We start from the raw sequence: 22,417 nt of genomic DNA, 5'->3' as shown, positions 1-22,417 counted from the left end.
AGCTAGTGTGAACAAAACCAAAAGAGAAGACGTAATTTTCAAAATGAGTTGTTTACTTACATTCCTGGGAAATGATCTAGAAAAATGATTTTATAAGCTGCAATAGAAAAGAATTGCTTTCATGGCTTTGATGACAAGTAAACACCTAGAATAATGTTTGGGAAACCTGACATAGGGAATGAAAGGTAGGAACAAGCACTTTGCAAGGCTGTTTAGCGTTAATGGCTTGTGATCAATTTGGTATAACAAATACATGCAGTTTTTACAGCTAGTGCTATGTGTAGTTTAGTATGAGGATGTTTGATGTCGATAAAATGTGATATTTGGTAAACTGTACTAGTTTATTTTTTGTCAGAGCAGTTGAATGAACCTATTATCAGATCTTCAGTGTTCTGAAGATTTGAATTTACAGGGCAAGTTTTTAGATTTTTGTACTGTAGCTACAAGGAAGAACTAAAAGAACTAGAGTAGAGAACCACACTGAATATTCCTTTTATAGTCCACCTGTACTCTGGAGTTTAAACAGTATATTTGTTGTACAGCAGATGGCATCATGAGTTCAAGAATAGTGAATGAGACTTGTGATGTTTTTAGCCTTCACTGCATGCCTAATAACTAAAACGTGCTCCTGTGCAGCCTTTGCTTATAATTAGTTCAAATATGTGTTATTTTTGAGATTATTTTTCAGATAATATTTTTCAAAATGTTTTGTCTTTAACAGAAAAAAGAGCTAAAGATTTTCGAAGCATGAATTTAAGGTGTTTTAAGGGCTGTGTGAAGTGTGCCTTTTTAAATATAAAGAATTAAGTTTCCAAGGATGAGGCTGTTGTAGCAAAATGAAATTGATGGTATACTCATCAGTGTGCCTCAATAGGTATTCTCATTTCAACGCTGTTTATTTTTCTAGGTATCACCTGGGATGAATTTGAAGCCTTTCTATTTTAGACTTTTCTGCTGTATTCCACACAGCAAATTGTGTAGATTATTGTATTAAAGCCTATGTTTTCCTAGCTATTGGAAAGCACTTTTTGTCACCCTCCAGCAGTTCCATCACCTTTTTTTTTTTTTTTTTTTTCCCTTCAGCTTACACATTCTAGTGGCCACACTGTTGCAAGGCAATTTTGTTTCTTAGATTTTTGTACTTTGTTAAGCTGGAAAAAATAAAGTTTATTTTTAAGATAAAAAGGTTCTAACAATTAAGTTCAAATATTTACTTAATACTTTTGTTGTACTTGTGTTTTATGCGCATGCGTGCATTTGTGTGAGATAAAGTTTTTCAGCATTCAATTCTCTTTATCTATCTAATTATCTTTCAGTGAGATACGATTAAAAACTTACAGAAAGAGAAATCACTTTAAGAAGCATCTATTAGTGGAAACAGCAACAAACTCTTATTTAAAGTACTCCAAAAATGTTTCTCATTTCTACAGCATCAGAAATGTAAAAGACTGGGTGGCTTGTGAAGATAAGCAGAGGAAATAAAGAGTCTGTCACATGTTATGACTGCTATATTATATACAGTGCAAGAAAAATAGGCTTGATATGTTTTTAGATACATTTATTTCAGTTCCTGTCCTGTAAGTGTACTGTAAATATAGAATTGAATCAAACCATCTTAACCAGATGAAGCACTGTAAGAAGGGAATAAGGAGCCTTTGACACTGAAAAGTTTTCCTGCATGGGTCATAGAAAATGTTTATCCAAGAGCACAGAAGGAATGAAAAAATTTGTATAGTACTAGATGTTGAAGGAAGGCAAGCCTGCCTTATGACAGAGGTTTGTTTCATCCTGTGGAGAACAGCATACTGTAAAGATTGCAATTAGAAATATATTGGCAAAAATAATGTTAGGAATTGCTGATTGGTGAACTTAGTTTCATGGTGTGGTTTTCCTGACTGTCTTGTAAAAGGAGCCATTTTTCAAATAATTTTCTAACCCTGTTTGGCATATATACATGTAATTATTTTTATTGATACAACAGGAATAACCGTGAAAAAGTATTGAATGTCAACTAAATTTTAAGCTTCTTGCTGACAAACAGAAAAAAAGCATTCATATATAAGCCTGTTTATTAAGATTCTTCAATTCGACAGTTTGTTGTGGTAGAAGGTGACAAGTAATACATTTCTTTCCACTAGTTTTTTAATATTTATGATTCTTGACAATTGTGTGGATAGAAGCTGTAGCTTAAAATTGATTCAGAAGCTCATATTTTCTTCAGGGTGCCCTGCCATGAATTAATGTTTCATCCATTCTTATAGTAATTGTTTCAGAAAAGTTAATTAGAAGTTAACTGTAAGATCTTGTATTTCAAAAAATACCTTTTTATTAGTAATATTAATGTTTTATTTAGAAACTTTTTTTCCTTTTCTTTTTAGGAGTGTGGCATAATTTTGTTCTTGGTGTTGCAAGTTTCATGGTTTTGTTTCTGCTGCCAGCCATTCTTTTCCCTTTCTATTACACGGGTGTTGGGGCACTTGTCACTGAGGTAACAGAGGTAAGAAAAGTTCTTTACTGATTTCATATTATATGGTTTGTGATTTGGAATGTACCTGAGTCTCTTATTTTCACAATTAAATTTGGTCGGTGCAGCACTCTTCAAAGTCTAATATATTGTGCTTTTTGTCTGTTTGAAGTTGCCTTCTCAATCTTATGTTTTTTAGTGTTAGTAAATGAATGGGCATGGCATGAATAATTACAGACTACTAAGCATAGTATAAGACTATTTAGATATTTGAGATAACTTTGCAGGCTTATTTCTGTGGGGTTGTTTTGTTTGTTTGGTTTTGATTTGATTTGTTTAGTGCTGGCACCAGGTAAATCTACTCAAATGTGCCTTATGACTAGCTTATTGTTATCTGTTTTTAATGTTAAAGATTATTCTGACTTTCACGCGTCTTTGGTCAGCTGGAAGCAAAGCAGAAGTAGACTGAGTTTCTGGAAAGGACTGATTTTTTTCTGACTTAATCAAATACAGAACAGTTGAAGAAAAGCAGAGCTGAAAGGTCTCAGTCTTTCTTGGGTTTAAAACCAAACTGCTATAACTCAGGAAAAGAATGACATTTATTGTGCTTTATACTTACGACGGTATAGGTACACCCTGCTTTGTTGGAACATTTAGGGAACTAATTTATGTTTCTTCAATTTGAAATGATAGGAAAAAACACATTAACTTGTATGAAAATAATTGCTCAGATTTGAAGAGGTCCTTTGAAAACACTTGGAAACTTGCCCTTTTTTTTTTCCCTTTATGCACTAAATAAATTATTCTTCATGGAGTGTGTTGTTTTTGTGATACTTTTACCATCAGTGAAAATAATCAGAGTTCTAGTGGAGCCTAAGTTTTTCTGTTTCTCTGAAAATAATGTCCTAACCTAAACGTTTCATGGATGTTCAGCATCCATTCAACTGTAAACACATCCTTATAGTTTCAACTATAGCAACATGACTGACCTCAGTGTTTCTTCTCAGGATTCTCCTGCCAATGGACCAAGAGGTCTCTTTGTGGGGGATATTGTCACTAGTCTACAGGACTGCCCAATCTATACTGTAGAAGACTGGAATTTGTGTCTGGGAGATATTTCACAGAAGTCGCAGATCGGCTACTGTATAAATACAGCCACCCTACAACAATTAAGCTTTCCAGCTAGAGGTATGATTTTAGGTGCTCTCTTTGTGATTTGTTATAATTTTATCACATCTTAAAGACTACTTTGGATTTAGGATTTGTTAGTGGGGACAGACTTCTCATTAAGTTGAGTCTGTTGTCTTCTCTTAAGTAGTGACCAATATGCCATTCCTTATTTGTGAAATAAAAAGTGGGGAAGGGATGGACAGAAGTTCTCTTGTCTTCCAGTCATCCTATACAAATATTCTGTATGATCTGAATAATGGAACTTGCCTCATTTGGATATTGTATAACTTGGTTATTAGCAGTAATACAGTTATCTTCTATATTTTTAGTTCAGTTCCATGGATCAAGTCAGTGACCTTTTGCAGCTGTGAATTCCACACATCACCTTACTGCTTTGATTAGTGTGACATTACAAATTGTGTGGCTTAACCCAATGATGTGCTTTATTATGGACACTTCTTGTGATGTTTCTCACTAAAGAGGTTTTGTGTTTCGTTTGCTTCTTCAACTTCACAATGTCTTTGCCAGTTAACTTAGTTTTGTCTGGACTGCACATATTGCTTCTAGAGGTCAGTCTGTTTCCTTCTGTTTTCATTTATACATTAGAGTGCTGTTGCTGTAACAACTTACCCCTGAGAAACAACAAAAAAAAAGTGTACTGAACTAAGCTAGAACAATAAACAAAAATTAAGTAGAACAAAAATGAACAGTCAAGTTTAATTGGCTGAATGTCTTGCAACATGCCCTACAGCTCTCCAGAGTTTGGTTCATGCAAGCATCCATGGACACTGAATTCCAAAGCTAAGGGCCTGCAGCTGAGCAAAACCTATATGATTCTCGGAGCTTGAAAATTGACGATGCCATTTTTTCATCATACTGGGACAGATGGGTCAGGCAGCTCAAATACCTATATTTTAGATGCATTATAGTTGTCATGTGAGACTGAAAAGGTAATCTTTTGATATTTTTTTTAATATGTAAGGAAAGTAATCTTACAGCTGGAACTAAGATAAATACTTAAAACTGGAAATTAGTGGAGTATGGGTAAGATCCTTTTAGATATTTAAGAGTTTGGATAATCCTTCTGAAAATGAGGGCAACTCTGGAAATGTTTACAGCTGGGCTGGGATGGCAAGTAAGAACCTATTCTTAGATGCCATAGCTATATATTCTGAGATTCTGCTGTCCTCTGATATGTAATTTCAGAGTCATAGATAATAAAACTGCATATTGTGCAACTGAACCAGTCCTATTTAGATCGGAATACCAGGGACTTAATACTAGAGACTTAATATTGCATCCAAGCTTGGTTTGCTGTATTGTGTTAGCAGTCCGTTGTCCCACTGCTGCATTCTAATCAGACCAGTCTGCCTGCATTTTCAGAGCCATAAGCCTCCAGCAGTGAGAAATGTTCCTCTGAAATTAAATGAACTCTTTTCAGTCTCTAGCAGCTGTTATTTGTCAAAATCTTGACAGTTCACAACTGACATAAATGCAGAGTATCAATAAAAATATATATAGCAAATGGATCCTATCTACTTGACAATAAAATAAATGGAGAATAAAATATTTGAGTATGAAGCTAGACAAAAAACAATACTCCAGGGATCTTCTTGAAATTAAAAAAAAAAAAATTCAGTGCAGTTCATAAGGGAACTAATTTCATGGTCATTCACTATTCAAAACTATACGTTGGCTGCTTTAGGGTACTTGAAGGAAGGATTATATGGCACAGTGCTTACACCTGTAAGCCCCAGGCATAAAGCTCCATGTTAGTGGACTGCAGTTTATGCAGTGATAAATCAGCAACCACTATGTCAAGCATGATCTAACTAAGGAAGGTACTGCAATGTTGACACAGATTCTTACAGTAACTATTCTTCTGAGTTGTTCTTTTGTTTGTTTAAAAAGCTGTTGCTGTAGAATAAGTTAGGTTGTATTAATTAACAGTATCTATGGAAGGATTCTGCACCACACTGTTAACAGGGTTTTAAAACAGCATTTATTCACTGCTGCAGCTTTCAGTGCTTGGAAATCTTTCAAAAACTGAATCTTGTAAAGGCTTTCGTGTTTTAAAGAGGACATCTTGAGTGTTAGTTATCTCAATAGTTAGCCAGTGAAGTCAGTACAACAGTAAGTAACAAATTTCTATGCTAGCCCTTAATGCAAGTTGGAGGCAACAGCCAATTATTTTATTTTATTTTTTTGTAATTCATAATGCTCATAACATGGAAGTAATAGATCTGCCAGATCTCAAGGAGATCATTAAGATGAAAAAATCAGCATGTGACATGTTTGAAATCTGTGTTCTTAAAGTGGTGAAGTTTATTTTTAGTTGTGACTGAACCACAAGTAGAATCTGTGAATTACTGTAATTCTTGAAAGCTGCAGAATGGTTGTTCTCTTTTATTCAGAGACTAATTCAGGAAGTTACTATGCTATGATATCATTCTTTTGATCTATGCCTATGTTCTTTAGTCTATAGAAGACTCGATGGCACAGTTGAATGTTGTAGTAACAACAGCCTCACAGACATTTGCTTTTCATACAGCAATAGCTTGGACAGCCATCTGGTAAGTTACTTAAAGTGCTAATTCTGTTTGGTAAATATGATATTGTTTAAATGAAACTAGAAATATTTACCAACATTTATGAAGCATGCTCAAGTGCTTAAGAATACCTACAGTTTGTATTAAAGGTTAATATGTACGTTACTTTTCTCATTTACAGCTTACAAGCCAAAATATATGTTATAATTTTTCCCATGATTAGTCAAGGAGTCTCTGGAAGAACCAGAGAAGATTTTATACCCCTCATTCTTTAGGCAGAAAGATACTTTCCTCATCTTCATTATTTGATGCAGAATATTGGTGAGAAAAAAAAAACAACTTTTGAGAAGAAGTTAAAATTGCTTATTTTCCTTATTTCAGTCTTTGAAGGTAATGAACACTACAAGCAAAGTAAAGTACTGGATTATCTGTTCAGTTATTTTTTGTGAAGTCAGCAGTGCTGTGCTGCTCACTAGATAAAACTTAATTTTAAAACTTAATAAATAAAATTGCCTAATTTTTTTTTTTCAGTAAGGCCTCTATTTGATTCCTTTTTCACCACATTGTTTTTCTGTAGCATGTAGAAATATACAAAGTTTCCCAGCAGGATTTTGTGTTACTCTCTTTAAAATATAGAAATGTTTCTTAAAACATATGATCCATATTGACAGTGATGGAGTATTTTTAATAGTTCTGTTTACAAGAACAAAGAGCACAAGTCTGAACTGTGTAAACTTTTCTACACATGCCAGTCTGTTACTGTTCTAACCTGTAGGATAGATACCTAAAGAAATAGAAATGTCTGTTACTACATCTGCTATATTTACAGATTCTCTGTAACAAATACTCCCAACAAAAACAAACAAAAAACCAATATCCAGTTTGTGGTATTTAGTCACTGAGAACTGAGCACAGACCAGCAGTTCATTTGAAATATGACAGTGGCTGGTAACATCCTGGAGTTCAGCAAGCTTTGATAAACACTGCCCTACTGAGCTTTGACATTCTTAAGCTCATAGCTGGTACTTAGGAACAGCGAAGAAATAAAAGCATCCAGAAGCCTGTGACCTTCAAATGTCCTTGGCATGTTTTGCCAAGTGAGTTTTTGGACAATTATTTTAAATAGTTTTTGCAGTGCTACACAGCAATATTTGAAAATGTGCCCCTTCCCACTAATTAGAATAGAAGATCTTGTATTGAGGTTAATGGAGTGTATGACACCCATGCGTCTATAAGGCAGCGTAACTGTCAGGCTAAGAAACAAGATCTTCTTTTGTCTTTCCTAAGGCAAACAACAGATTAAGAACTTTCCTTGCTTGTGTTTAAGAACAAAAGCAAAATTGCCATGGAGCTTTTATGAGAGACATGAGGGGAAAAACAATTTCGTGTTCCTTTATGCTGTTCTCTGCTTGGCCTGTGGGGAGCAAGAAAGATCTGGTCTTTCAGCATGCAGAGAGTGAATGAGTGTTACATAGGTAGGACCTGGGACATAGCACTGCACCGGGTGCTGTGTTCATCTAGTTCAAAATGGTCACTTCACAACCACACGATCAGCGCAGGGTGGTTGGTTGCTTTCGTGAACAATGAAAGCAACCTGATCTTCAGCCTAATCAATGAAAGCTGAAATTTCTTAAACAGATAAGTCAGTTGTACATTGATGAAAGCTCTGTTCATTAGAAATCACTGACATACATGTCATGCCTTAATACTTGTTGTGTGTGTCTGTAGCTCTTTAAAAAGTTAGCTTTTATTTTGGTACATGCATCTTTTCTACATTTCCACTAAAAATGGAATGACAGGTTGAATGTATATCAGGTAGAGGTTCCGTAGGATCTGGAAAAAAATAATCAGATTCCAGCTCTTTGTGGGCTAGTAACATATCAGTGAGATCTTTGCTTTAAAAAAATGAATAAATAGTACTTTTATTTCTGATCTGTTGGAAAATACCTTTAAATTTGACAATCTTTTTAAACACCCTTTGCAGTATGCCTGTCTACCAGCACGAAAAGTTATCGAGGCCAGCAAAGTTTGTCGAACCAACATGGACTGCCAGAAGGACTTTGTTCCAAGCTTTTGTGTGACTCCTTCTTTAGAAAATCAAACAAGGTTAATCAGGGTAAAACATCCACCCCATATTGACATGCTGTTTGTAGGACACCCTATGCACTTACAGTACACAGGTTCGTATTACTTATTAAAGCAGTCTAACGAAAGAGTTCTAATACGGTTTACTTTTCCTGGCTGCTTGAACAAGGTCTTGGAGCGCTTGTCAGTTAACTTATTTAATGCACAATCCATTTCTTGTTACAGCCAGTGGAGAGACATGGACTACTCAGGCCTAAAATGAAATGTGCACAGTGCAATGAGTTACAAAGGTAATAGAAACAATATGTGATATGAGATAGTTGCTTATTCAGAAAAGTATAAAAGGGCTATTCCTATAAAAGATACCATTCAGCTTAGTCATGGGAAACAGGCACCTGTATTTTGCTAACACATACACTTTTCGAAATGCTGTTGCGAAATCTCCAGGGCATCTTGCTCCAACGCCTTTACTGCAGTATTAGCACGACTGCTTAAATCACTAATATCCAAGTATGTATGACAGATTCCCATGACTACTAAACCAAAAGTACAATGGCAACATAATTTTTTCCCGATTTTTTTTTTTAAGTGCCCCAAATTAAATAGCATATAGCAGTTTAGTTCCTTATTTTGAAATGGATTATGGCTTTCCTTTAGACAAGATTTTATCCTTGAGTCAGATATACAAGGAAAAAGTAATTCTCTTGGAGCAAGTATAGGAAGAATTAACAAACTAATCTTCATGCCTACTTAGTAGCTTGAGTGGCAGAGTGAAAATGAGCTTCAGAAGGGCTTAAAAAGGTATTAAGTGTTAAAATACTGTCCCTTTCTGTAAGGAACTTGTCTGTTACTCAGACAGCTCTACCTCACAGGGAGAGGTTTTGCTTCAGGCATCCTGAAGTATCTCCTTAGCAAGGCATTATGCTTTACTGAATTAGCATTGAAATTTAGTACAAAAGAGCTTTAGAAACAGTGATGAAGTCTGGTTGTGTAAATCCTCTAGTGTTCTTGCATAAACATATCTTTTGTTAATCTGCCAGTCTTTACCTTTCTGTGCTGGTCTTATTTTGATACTCCTTGAAAAATCAGGTTATTTATTTCTACTTCTTTGCACCATAAGGCCATTTATAAGCGCAAAACAGGATTTCTTTACTTGTTATTTCTGCCCTTTTGCCATTCAGGAAGAGAAGCATTGGTCAGCTGTGTGATATTAACACACGGTTCAATATTTGGTGACATCTATTCCATATGCAAGAATAATTTGTAAGAATAGTATTTGTTCCAATGCTTTGTTTAAGTTCCTTTTCTCAGCCCTCTAGTTTAACAATACAAAGTCTAGGTACTCAAGAAGAATTGATACTGTTCTCTTTTTCAGTATGTTGGAATTTTAGTGTTTCCTACTATGTGGTAATTCTGCAAAGCAGTCAGACCTGTCTGTCATTCCTTTAGAAATGAGGAAATAATATTATTGGATTTATCTATAGAGGTAGTTCTAAATTAAGAAATCACCATGTGAAAATAAATAAATTTTTAAAAAGCATATATACAGGGATATAGTTTTAAAATGATTTACTATACCCTGGGAACTGCCTAACAAATGTGTTAGTTTGAAAGCTAAAATCTGACTTTATTACGGAGTTTGCTGACATGCAACCAATGCTCTATGTTCCCCTTGGAAAAACACCAGAGCTAAAGTTAGTTACAGGAGCCTGGCCTGGGCAGCAGTTAGTCCAGCTGCAGTGTTCCGTGCATTCCAGTGAAACAACTTTGATGTATTTCAGACTTACTTTGCACTGTACAATACTGGCTTGGGGCCAGCAGATTTTTGTTGTTGTTGTTTTTTTCAGATGTGACAATCAGAATGTGGTAACTATATATATATATATATATATATATATATTTTAATTGAAAAAGTGAAAATAATTTCTTTCTCTACTGTGTGAATTTTGAAATAGAAATAATGCCTATTCTTTAGCATAACCTTCCTGCTTGCAGGAAACACTACTTTTTAGAGAAATGCTACATTTATCATGCAACCTGACAAGTGAGTTGCACGAGTGTGTTCTTGCCCTAGTAATGCCACTAAAGTTATGTTTGAAAAACATTCTGGGTTTATGCATGTGTTATTTTCTGTTTAGGCTTGCATTGCTGCCATGGTAGTCCTGGTTTATGGAGAAGCAGTGATTATTTCATATTTTCATTTGAAGCCAATTTCAGGATACGATATTTAATATATATATATATATATATATATATATATATATACATATTAGCTATTTACAAGAAATAGGCTGTGCAGCTAAATGTTTGAGATTCCCTGAATGTCTTATTCCCTGAAGTAAAATATCATATCAAAAATGATTTTTGTTAATGTGGATTAATATCTATATTTAGCTCTTGTTTTCTGTCTAAAATAACTGTAAAGAATCACACTCCTAAATGCAATTATACTGCTGGAGATATGGCTGAAACTGAAACAGAAGAAATGATTAGGAATGTGCGTTGCTAAGTATGGACACATTGATTAATCTTTTTAGTTGGCATCCTCTCTGTGAAAAGTCTCTAATGTATTCTAATGTAAATTCATACTGTGGGTTTAATTCATGTGGTATTACTCAAGACTTTCAGACTTTTCTCACTGCAGGCCTGTTATACTCTAGAAGCTCTCCTTATGTTGGACAGATGATATGTAAGGTTGAAATGGAGTGCCCTGTTATTAGTGTTATGCAACTTTGCAGTATTTCTTAGTTATTTTGATTTTTTTGGCTGTTAGTTTTTATTATTATTCCTTCATGCAATTTCTAGTATTGCAAAATCTTGACTTCCTTTCCTAAGTGGTTGGGAAAATCTGGTGACTAACATTCACATTTGGAATTCACACTCTTTGAGGGAAGACCATATCCCTCAATGTTACTGTACCTCCATCACCCATCAGAAGAGGGATCAAAAAATTGCAAGATTTTCTTCATGAAAAGAAGATGGAACTTACCTAGTACAAAACTGGACCAGCCTCCTACCTCTGTTTTATCAAAGTCTTCCCCAAAAAAGCCATTTTCTAGCTCTGGGGAGTTTATTGGGCAACAGTCATAATCTCTGATGAAGGTCTGTCTGTCAGAGTCTGATTTCTCGTTCTTTTAACACTTGTTTCCCGTTATTGTTGAGGATAGTAATTCTTTCTATCCAAATGTAAAAGTTCTGTTTGTTTTCTTCTGGAGACCATACAGAAATATCTCATGCCATACTTTCTCCTCCATAGCATATGTTGTCTTTTCCTCTATTAAGAGATTTTAAAAATGTCGTTGGTCGACCTAGTCACTAAATCACTTTATCAACCCTTCTGATTAAAATTGTGTCTGATGTGCACTCTTCTCAATATTTGCAAATGCCATCTAGCATTAGCCAACAAAATAAATGTTAATTCCAGGTCTAAGAATTACTCACTTCAAGCGTGGAAAACAATGACTGTTTTCTCTCAATCAGCTTCATTGCTGTTCACCTCTTCTCAGCATTGTCCGTTGAAGACAAGCATGAAGAACATTATTTCTACAATCCTTATCCCTCAAAGGGCAGGCTTGCGTCCCACCATTAGGTTTGATCCATTACAGCCACTAGATTCATTGCCTCATATTTCAGTGTCTGGAGGTCATTCCTGCAACTTCGTGAAGAGTTTTGCGGTTCTTTGGAGATATTGCTTATGCAGCCAGGTTTGTAGTTTTGATCCAGGTCTGGAAGCTATTAGGGACGGGTAGTTTGTTGTATCAAAGGGGGAGGGAGATTGGTGAACAATTCTGAATGTAGGCACAACTTCAGGATGGTGACTTGTTAGTAGCGTTAGGTGTTTGTCAAGAGGCAATCAGGTTTTGCAATTACAATATATTGCAGTGTATGTCTTTTGAAACCTTTGAATACAATGGCTGTCTCAGCCATTTTGCTGATTAGCTCATGAACAAGGCGTTTGATCAGATGTTCTGATACCAGCCTTCAACTTAATGAGTTGTTTGTCTTGGATATCATTTGACTTGGATGCCTCTGGCTTTCTGAGCTGGATTGTGTCCAGGATTTCTGACTGTATGTTCTTCACTCAGTAGTCCAACAGACTTACTTATTTGCTCACAGACCCCTAAATTAAAGGTCTTTCTTCAGCTAAGGTAAGAGAGAACATGATTTTCAAACCATCTTGGTTTTGCTGAGGCAATTCTGGTATTGGGAAGTTCTGTGCTTATTGCCGCACCAAAACCACTCTATTTTTGGGACCCCTTGCTTTCCAGGTTTCTCCTGCCGATGGTATGCTTACTTGCTGTACTATGTTTTACTTTTTTGATTACTCATCACAAGGGCCTCAAAAAACAGAAGTAATGTTAATGTGGCTGAGTGGACCAGTTCTCAGCCTCACGTTCCTTTGGAATTGTTCTTTCTCCTGTGTTCTGTTGTTCTTCAATTTATTGAACCTGAAGAAATCTGATCTGCTAACGAAGATACACGAAGCAGCAATAATGGCATGTTACATATTAATGCTGCGATTTCCAATGTTGTCTTAGCCTATGGTTTTAGAATTTCTGAATGGGTAAGTTAATCTTGTTCCTTTCCCAAGGGATGTTACTGTTAGAGTGGGATTGGAACTCTTCTGCTCAGAACTCTAATCAATCTGTTCTTTGAACTCTTGCTTTCATGTACCTCTGAGGAAACGGTATTTCTTATGGATGTATTTTTTTCCAATGTTAGCAGGGAAAATTCAAACCATTGTGGCTTGCCTCAACTCTGTTCAAAGTTGTTCTTTAGGGACAGAGCGACTATTGCATTTGCTGTGCAAGCTCATTCTTGAGGTGATTTTCTGATTCTACCTGAAATTACCTGAGCCTCTTTGCTCTGGGGATAAGAGTCCACTATGCTAGAAGTGGAGCTTTATGGTAGGAAAGGAGCCTCTCTTTCAGGTATCACAAAACTAAGGCTTTCAAACAGTCTCTGAAGCTGACAGACTCAGACAACCCAGGTAGAGCATCCCTGTACTAACAGGGTGGGAGATCTCAAGCTAACTTAGTTTTCTTTGAGGATAAACTCTCTCATAAGCATTTGACGTGGTCAGCTGAAATTTCATCTATACCTTCATCTATACCTTTTATGGTACCAAAGAGTGTTTCAAGGTCGTGTGGAGTTTGACAATGCAGTCTTCCAGCGCAGAGGAAGGTATTTATACAAACGGTACTAAGTCTCATCTCCCAGGCTTTTTTGTTGCACTAAGTTAAATCTTGGAGTCACCTATGGTATCATCTGAAGATAGAAGGTGCTGTTTAATTACTGGCTAACTGGTGTTAAGAAGTGTAATGCACCTGTGTATCATTTCCCAGCCTTTGCTTTCTCAGAGTTTCTCTGGTGCTCTCCTCCCTGTTTGCCCCCCTTCCATGCAACATGAGCTCAACTTCAGAACATAGTAATCTTCTGTAGGTAGTGCAAGAGAAAAATTTTGGGGCCCTGAGAGAAAGTACACGTGCACCCACAGTATGAATGTATAGATGTGGACAACATATGTTGAAAAAGCCTGGTAACTATAATCTCTTTTTATATGATTTTTTTGGGAAGAGACTTAAATTACACCATATGGTCTTTATGACTACAGATGTCCAGTTGTCTCTGAAAATATACATCTTAGATCTCCTTTTACTAAAATCATGCTAGTCGTATTTTGTGGTATGATTTTACTATGTTAGCATGTTTAAGAGACGTTTAATGGCTGCACTGTGTCTTTTGAAAACAAGCCAAGCAAAACCATATTTAGATTGGCTATTCATGCTTGAAGAACTGTCATTTAAAATGTGCTTTTTTTCTGGAAAATTAAAAACTCGAATTCATAATATTATATTTCTGCAACAGCTATTGATTCTTTGTGTTACCTTTGTTTTCATTTCAGTAAGTCTCAGCAGTTTTGTACCACGACATAACTTTCTAAGCATCGATCTGCCTGTGGTGATAGAGACATTTTGCAAGTATCCTTTGAAGTACGTTTGTTCTTTTAAGACAAGAAGAAGACTGTTCAGAATTTAGTGAGCCAGCAAAATTTCACTTGGATATCATTTTAGACAGGATGCTCAGAAACATTTCTGTAGAGTTTTGACATCTTTATCCCATCTCTGCATTAATTATTGTCCATGTGCCAAGCCCAGAATGGAATCTCCCACTTCCTTGTGCTTAGCGGGATATTTTTGGTCAGCTTTTTTTTTTTTTTAAACTCTTTCTTGACGATGATTTTTAGCAGCTCTGACAAGAAAGTCAAAGTAATCCTGAATTTATGGCAGGATAAATGTTACTGCTAGCTTTGATATGTCAGAGCTTTATTAACACCATTTCTGAGCCATTATGCTGAACTAAATAACAGAGTATGGTTGTTCACTTCCACTCTTTTTTGCTGTTGTTGTTGTAGTTTGTTTGTTTTGTTTTTGTGTGCTTTTATCTTCAACAGAAAACTTGTCCTATTCAAAAGCCAGGACGATAATGCATTTAAATGTGTTTATTAATGAGCGAGATCATATATGTACTTGGGCTTGTATATGGCTAATCTAAGACCCTTAGCCTTAGAAACTGAAATGTTTATGGGTGGTTAAAATACAGTTAAGCAGATTTGTCCATAAAAGTATAGTAAAGATGCTACCTATAAACTTCCCTTTTCTGGAAACATGCCAAGGTTCCCACTGATCCAGCTCCTTTCTGAGTCATGTGTCTTTTTGTCCAGCCGGTATAGGATGGAGGTAAGTAGTAATGTTAGCAAGGCTTTACAAGCAATAGAAATGATCTACCTTTGTCTCATTCTCACATGCACATGCATGCACAGAAATAGACTCCACTTCCTGGCTAACAGGTAAGTAGAAGAGGCCAGATTTCAAATCATATTTTAGCCATGTGCCTACACCAATAAGGGAGTGTTTGGAAAATATTCCTAATCATTATTGCATATTAGATCATAGGTCTAGAATACCTTCTTACCTCAGGTGTGGTGTCAGACCTGTAACCTTGCTCCAAAACCACACAAGGCAAGGGAGGAAGATGGGCAATATTAATTGTGGTTTTGCTGTCTCCTGCTTTTATCTGAGTTATGAAGAGCACAGATTGTTGAAGTATCAAACGCTAGTGCTTTTTTATTACTTTAAAACAAATGAACTCATAAGGGCAGTTCTGTGGGCATTTGTGTTATGGTTATATTATGTATAATTTATATGAAACAGAATGGCACCTAAAGATAACCCTCGTTTCTCTTTGCATACTAGAAATAAGAAATGCATTTTATATTAAATTTGGATTTATATTTTCTTGGATTTTATTCTTGAACCTTAACTAATGTCAATCAGATACCTAATATCACTGTCAGGAGCATTGGCAGTTATCAATGCTGTACCCTGCTTTGCTTTGGATGGTCAATGGATATTAAATTCTTTCCTGGAAGCCACTCTGAGCTCCTTGATTGTAGAAAAACAAAACAGAGAGCTTGTTGGCTTTTTAATTTTGCTTGCTGGTAGTACACTTTTGGCTGCCAATGTTGCACTGGGACTTTGGATGGTGACAGCACGATAGAGGATTGGTTATCCATCAGTTCTCACAGTACGCAGAGAGAATGAATCCATTGCTTTTTAAAACTTGTTCAGTACAGAGATTGAAATAATTCCCTTAAAATGACACTGAAAGAAAATCACTGGTGGCTGCTGTTGTAACTTAAATCTGTACAACGTTTTGTCTGTCGTCATGGGAAGACTAAGAAAAAGCAGTATGAATCTTGTCGTGTACTCTTTAAGCACTGTACTAATTTTAGAGAAGTTGCATTGTAAATCTTCACAGGAAGAAGCCTAATTTATTAACTTAAATCTCAGAATAAGAGAATTATTTGGCCTCAAACATTTGTAAAGTGGGAGGAAAAATACACTTAGGTTTTATTTTATAATCTGAACAATTTAAAACAAATCTGTGTGGCCTCTGATCATTTTTCAGTCAGCATAATCTTCAGTGTCTTTGTTCTGTATTTTAATCTGGTGTTGTAGCAAACTGGACTCTAAGAAGCCCTTAAGTCTCATATCAAAATGGTGTAAAGCTAAGCAAATGATTACCATGTGTTAATGAGGGGAGAGAGCCCATATGGATTAGTGTGTTTCCTTTTCAGCTGGCCAAACGACTGGAAGCATCCTCAGGATGTAAATTGGAAGTGCCTATGTCTGTTGAGAATGAGGTATGTGGGAGGATAACAAAGCCCACATGTTTCTTACACATTCGGTTGTATATTACCACACACAGCTGAAGATATTTTCAATATCTCAAGTCAATATTTCAAGTTTCAATATTTCAATATTGAAATATTTCAAGTCAATATTTCTCAGCAATAGCGAGGCAATAAAGAAATTTAGTTTCTGAGTGCTGAAAAATGCTGTGCACAATTATTGCTAAATGGTAAATAATGTTCATGTACTCAAAAAATAATACTGTATTATACCTGTTTACAGTTAAAAGTGAAGCCTGTTCTTACAGCGTCTATCTTCTGATTCTGTGAATGCAATATGCCCAGTTACTCACTGACATCTCTGTCTTTCAAAGGTTTGTTTTCATTATAATTCATAATAATAAGTTCATAGAAGATTTTTTAGTTTATAGAAGATTCATTATAATTGAAGAAGTTTTGTTGAAGCTGGTCTTGTATCAGAATTGTTTAGAGGAAGAATATGATTGTGAATCTGTTTTAATATTTGGCTTTGCTTTCTGAACTTAATATGGACCTTGTACTTGTTTTTAAAAGAACAGTGGAAGAATGACCAGTGTTTTGCTGACTGAGGTATATCTGACTTATTCTGAGACCCTTTAAGTCTGTAACAGTCTCAATATGATTATACATGTTAAAAAAAAAAAAGGCTCTGGTTTGGAATCCCATATAATTGAAACAGGGAAAATTTGAAAAATACTCTGCAACTTCTAAACTGTATAATGCTCCCACCAGGAGCTGCGGCAGCTCAGAGTTCCTTTAATGAGGTGGCCTTTCCATTCAAGAAAGTAGAAGCTAAGCTAATGGATACAGGCCTGCAAAGAGCCATGAAGCCAGTGCTTCATGACTGGCTCGATCGTGGCCAATTCATAATCAGCTAAAACAGATTCTCTTGGCACTAGAGGTAGAAGCCTGGGTAATTTCAACAGCGGGGTTGGGTGCTATTCCTGGTGCTACTGCATGGATTCCTAACTCCAATGTTTGCATTTGGCCACTGATGCATTACTGTATTTTTGCACAGGAGCCTTCACACTTACTTAAGATGTATTCTTTTCTCTTAAGATGATGCAAACAGTAATGAAAGAGTGTACTTGCTTGCTTGTTGTTGTGTTAGTTTACTTCTCTTCAGTGCTATCAGAGGCTCAGCCTCCTGAAGTTCACCTCTGTGGGGTGGCAGGCCTGTGCCTCTGAGTTTCAACCATTTCAATCCAGGCTTCTCTGCACAGATCCTGGTAAGGGAGAGTAGAGTAAATCCGTCAGCCGATCAAGCAGGAGTGCATCCCCGTGGGGACTATTAGAAGTCACAAAGTGCAAGAAAGGAAAAATAAACTAGCAGACACTGCCAACAGGCATCTCTTTCTTCAGGAGTCACCTGGAAAAGTATGGTTCATCGTCACTCCCAGTAATTTGCAGAAATTTCAGAGTAGCCATTCTGATGTTCTGTTCTTCCCTCTCTCCTTGGACAGCAGTGACATGAGCAGCCTGGTTCTTACTCAAAGCTTGGCTCTGAAGTGATGCTCTAGAAGTCTGTTCGCTCACCTAAGTAACTACTTACTAATCTGAGCTCTTCCTTTCCAGGCACAATGCCACTTTCCTCTGTCTCTGTGTCTTGTCCAGTTGCCAGTGCACAAGATTAATTTGCACTTTAGGAGTTTAAGTGCAAGTTAGTAAGAGAGATTATTTACTTTTCAAAAAAGCTACTATTTATGTATCAGAGTTGCAGTGCTGTCTTAATCTCTAAAGGAACAACAAACGCATCTAGGGTGATTTAAAAAATATTCTGTGGAGAACATTTCAAGTTTGATGTTTTATATATTCATGTTGAATCCAGCTGCTTGGGATAATCTGTTTAGCATCGTACTCCTCCTGGCAATGGAAAGGAGAAAAAAATTTGAATAACATACACAAGATACAGCTACTATACAGAAGCTGGCAGGTTGTTCCTTGTTATTTAATGTGCTACAAAAACATGATGTTTTACCAAAAGAATTTATTTTACTTTATATCACAGAAAGTCACTTTCACTAAATAAAACTTCAATCTGTGTTTGACCTCATAATCAAAACAAGAGTGGAGAAGACACATTGGTCATGGCTTCACCAAAACAGACAAGTTAGCACACTGTAAAGACCCTAGATAACATCTGTGGTAGAGGTAGTACTATAAAGGTTTAAAAATATTCATGGGTCCATTTCTCCATGTACTGGAATTCTACTGAATAAGGATTATGTACATATAGGTGCTTTGAATCAGGGCTTTAAGCAAACTGGGATCACTTTGTATGAAGGGTGACCCAGCACATATCTTAGATTACCTGTGGGCAAAGGGAATAGTTAAGCTGGACCACTGTGAAGAAAAAGTTGTTGGTTTCAGTGGTTCCATTTTATTTTTTATATTTTCCATTTTGTATTCTGATAAGCAATTGCGGTTTTTTGCTTACATATAGTTATTGGGAGTTTTATTGCTGTTTTGTTTGTTTAACAAGATTGACTACAGAAGGGCACAGAATGTTTTTTGTGTGATTTTGATTTTTACTCCTGGGGTATTTGCGACGTTTCTTCTATTTATATTTTTGTAAAAATTAAAAAGAAATCTTTCCTTAAAATAAAATCTTTTCAATTCTCATTCTAATTAGCCCCTCAGAATATAACTTATTCTTTAATACAGAATCTATCAGTGTCATTATAGAGGATAATGACTCAAGTGTAAAACAGAGCACTCTTAAAGATTGGATGGATACTACTATATATGTATATACTATGCTTTTTAAATCTGTATCAGATGGAAAAAATAATGTGTAACATTAGGAGGTGTTGTATGCTTTTACTTGATAATTGTCAGAATTCCATAAGTGTAATCAGTTCTGATTTATTTGTTTGTTTTATAAGATTTTTTTATATCAGCAAAGACTTCCATAGCATGTTCGGATAATGCATGATGTGACACGATAATGCATAACTTAGCATGTAGGATGTTACACGGTCATTGTTAATTTAGGAAATTAAAACCAGCTTGATTCCTTACATGTTAAATGAAAGAGACTTCAAAAATGAAAGAGACTAGGAAAATTGCAGATAACTTTAGACTGACTAATCTGCTAGCTTATGAGTCAGAGTGAAAAATCTATTAACTTATCCTTTTGAATTAGAATGAAACAACCAACTGTGATGACAATGACATTTATCAGTGTGATGATTCTGATTTTTTTGTGTATATACATACATATACATCTACATACACATGTATATATGAGTGTATGTGTGTGTATATACATATATACATACACAGCCACAGTCTATATCGCAGCTTTTTTAGGGATAACTTCTGGCAGTCCTCTATATTCTGCAGTGTTGGCATTTTTCTTTCTCTGTATGAATTCCTTGGCTTTCTCTACATTTTAAAATTGCAGCTGTGTTCTCCTTCTGTAACCGATCTATAGGGATTTCTTATCAGAAGATGTGTAATGGACATAATGTAACCACAGCTGCATGAGTCCTGTTCCGCTGATGTTCAGAATACATTTCCTGCCTTCTGAGAGGCCTCAGCTATAGGCACAGTAAACAAAGATTTCCAGGGCAATTAAAAGAGGTTGACTTCAGAATCTATCACTCTCTAAATGCTGCTGGTTTTGCTAATTTTGCATGTTAACTGGGATGAGTGAGACTGTGTAGAGTATACTGATGAAACCTTCGCATGGCAGCCCGGGTGTTCCAGGTTTCTTGAATACCTTGCTACAAGACAGATTTTTGTTCAATCCAAGTTTCCCAGTAGTTTCCTATACACTTTACAGGATGACAAAGGGTGCCCTGTAAAAAATAGATTTGATTTTTTGTTTTAATGAATTCTATTTATCTTCTATCTGAAAGATCTGCATTTGTATCTAGATATTATTTATGACAGAAGAAATGACAGATGAAGAAGGGGTTGAAAGGTTTATGTAGCCTACACAGTATTTAATTGTTTTTAGAAGTTGTGATTTTAACTCTGGAAATGCATAGTTCTTTGTAAAATACATATCGTGTACACTTGCATTTAGATCAGTTCCCACAGCTTTTGTCTTGCCTTAGCTTTGTTCTTGTGACCTTGTGAGTAAGGAAGCTCAATCTAACTCAGGTAAGATGTAGTATTAGAAGTTTTTATACCCTTTTTATCCTGAACTGCATGTAATGCTACATACAGATTTGTTGTTTAATGTAGCTGTATGTACCTGTGTATGTATTGTATATGCTGTATTAATGAAGCATTTGTGGAGCATTGTACTAGGGACTGTCAGCAAACAGAAGCTTTGGGACTCCTCCTTGTTCCTTGGATTCATCCACTATGATCATTTGAAGAGCAGATGGCAAGGACTAAGGGAGTGAAGAACCTCAGTTTATGGCAGCTTTATGAAACCTTCACAATGCGGAGCTAGCGTGAAAAGATAGGGACAAAGAGCAGGATATGACACTGCAATTCCAGTCATTCCATTTACATCAGCATGAAATGTGAAAAGAACTTGTAATTAACATTTCAGAGCATGCAGATACATTTTCCAGTCCTTCACTGAATCATTCAATGAGATGCTCAAATTTTTTTTTTAACTTTGTTGTTCCACTGATAAATGTGTACTTAACAAGTGGTTGGGGTAGTTGTAGTTTATTTATTAAAATGGACTTGGATATTTCTTACTTCTAGGTGTTTATCCTTTTTTTTTTTTTTTTTTTGTGGCATACCATAACTGGCCTTCACTTAGTAGTTTGAAAGTTCAAAGTCTATTTCAAAACCATCATAAGAGAAATCTGATTTCTTCCTTCCTAAGTTGGAATATTGTTAATATTTTTAATTCCTCTTTTCCTTATATAATTTTATGTTTACATTTCATTTGTTTGTATGATCTGATCTGAAGCCTGTCAATGGAATATGTATTGTTTTGAAATTCACTATTTTTTTTCCTCTACGTAGCCTTATTTTTCACACTGACTCACAGCTGTGGAATGTTAGATTTCTAGACCCTTTGTTCCCACTATGTATTGTTCACAATCATTTTTTTTTTTTTTTTTTAAAAAAAAAAAAAAGGTGGGGGGGAAGAAAGCTTCATTTTGAAAATGTCAGTTAACAAATATATGGAACGCTTTGAATAATGTATTGTGTTTTTGTTGTGCTCTTTTTCTCTATTTAATCAACCAAACAATAAGTATTGTTTTCTATGTATGATAAATATATCCTGCAAATAAATTCATTGTTTGATTGTTAATGTGTTTAAATCTGTTTTTAAAAATAAGGTAAAATGACGTAATGCTGTGTTTATGGCAATTACTATATTCCATCTCATTTTCTCACACTCCTCATATGTAATTTATATCATCTATCTAGGTACCCACAAGCTTACCACTACCCTTTTTATTACCTGACCACCTCCTAAAATTAATAATAACTGTCAATTTGCTTTCTCTTATTTACCAGCTTATCAGAGTAATAGTTTGATTTATAATAGAAGTACATCTAGACAGACACCTACATGCTATTCCTGAGCAAAGTAGTAGTCAAAGTAGTCACTGTAATGTGACAAAGGTACATAGTGACTGCCTTACAGGAGCACAACCTTACTTCTTGGCGTATCTCATGTGTAAATCTTCTCTTCTGGCATTGTGGACTTCGTTGGCTTGTTTTGCAGTGAAATATTTGCCATGGGATTCCACAGTCAAGGTAAGTGGAACCACTTCTTCAGGTGTTAAGGCTACTCCTATGGGAGGAACTTAAAGTTCGGACTGTTGAATGACATTAAAATGATGCTACGTGTTACAACCTTTGATGTGTGTGTACAGGCCAGCACGAAGCTGGGCATATATCCTAGTTTGTTTTCAGCAATTTTCCTTAGGTATCCAGATGCAATCTGTGGCTGTTAGTATGGCATGACCAGACTGTTTAGCCTCATCTGAG

The 22,417-nt window shown here is 35.7% G+C and overlaps 1 protein-coding gene across 4 annotated transcripts in view; it reads left to right on the top strand.

Annotated features, from left to right (window-relative positions):
* Window positions 1-21,978, top strand: part of MBTPS2 (membrane bound transcription factor peptidase, site 2) — a 36,314-nt gene extending 14,336 nt beyond the window's left edge. Inside the window, exons 6-12 of one of the 4 annotated variants that reach the window (XR_004777974.2) lie at window positions 2,379-2,497; window positions 3,472-3,652; window positions 6,113-6,207; window positions 8,168-8,363; window positions 14,174-14,249; window positions 15,606-16,474; window positions 16,746-17,292. Coding sequence is in view for 2 of the 4 variants with exons in the window: in XM_035542290.2 (XP_035398183.2) it covers window positions 2,379-2,497; window positions 3,472-3,652; window positions 6,113-6,207; window positions 8,168-8,363; window positions 14,174-14,249; window positions 15,606-15,828 (890 nt within the window). In the remaining 2 variants the exon portion in view is untranslated. Of the gene's footprint in view, window positions 1-2,378; window positions 2,498-3,471; window positions 3,653-6,112; window positions 6,208-8,167; window positions 8,364-8,493; window positions 8,559-14,173; window positions 14,250-15,605 lie in introns of all 4 variants that reach the window. The other 3 variants (XR_004777976.2, XM_035542290.2, XM_035542289.2) reach the window with 3 other exon arrangements.
* Window positions 21,979-22,417: the final 439 nt, after the last annotated feature.

The sequence above is a fragment of the Cygnus atratus genome, chromosome 1 (genome assembly GCF_013377495.2).
Source record: "Cygnus atratus isolate AKBS03 ecotype Queensland, Australia chromosome 1, CAtr_DNAZoo_HiC_assembly, whole genome shotgun sequence".
NCBI classification, from domain to species: Eukaryota; Metazoa; Chordata; class Aves; order Anseriformes; family Anatidae; genus Cygnus; species Cygnus atratus.
This window is presented reverse-complemented; position numbering and strand designations above follow the sequence as displayed.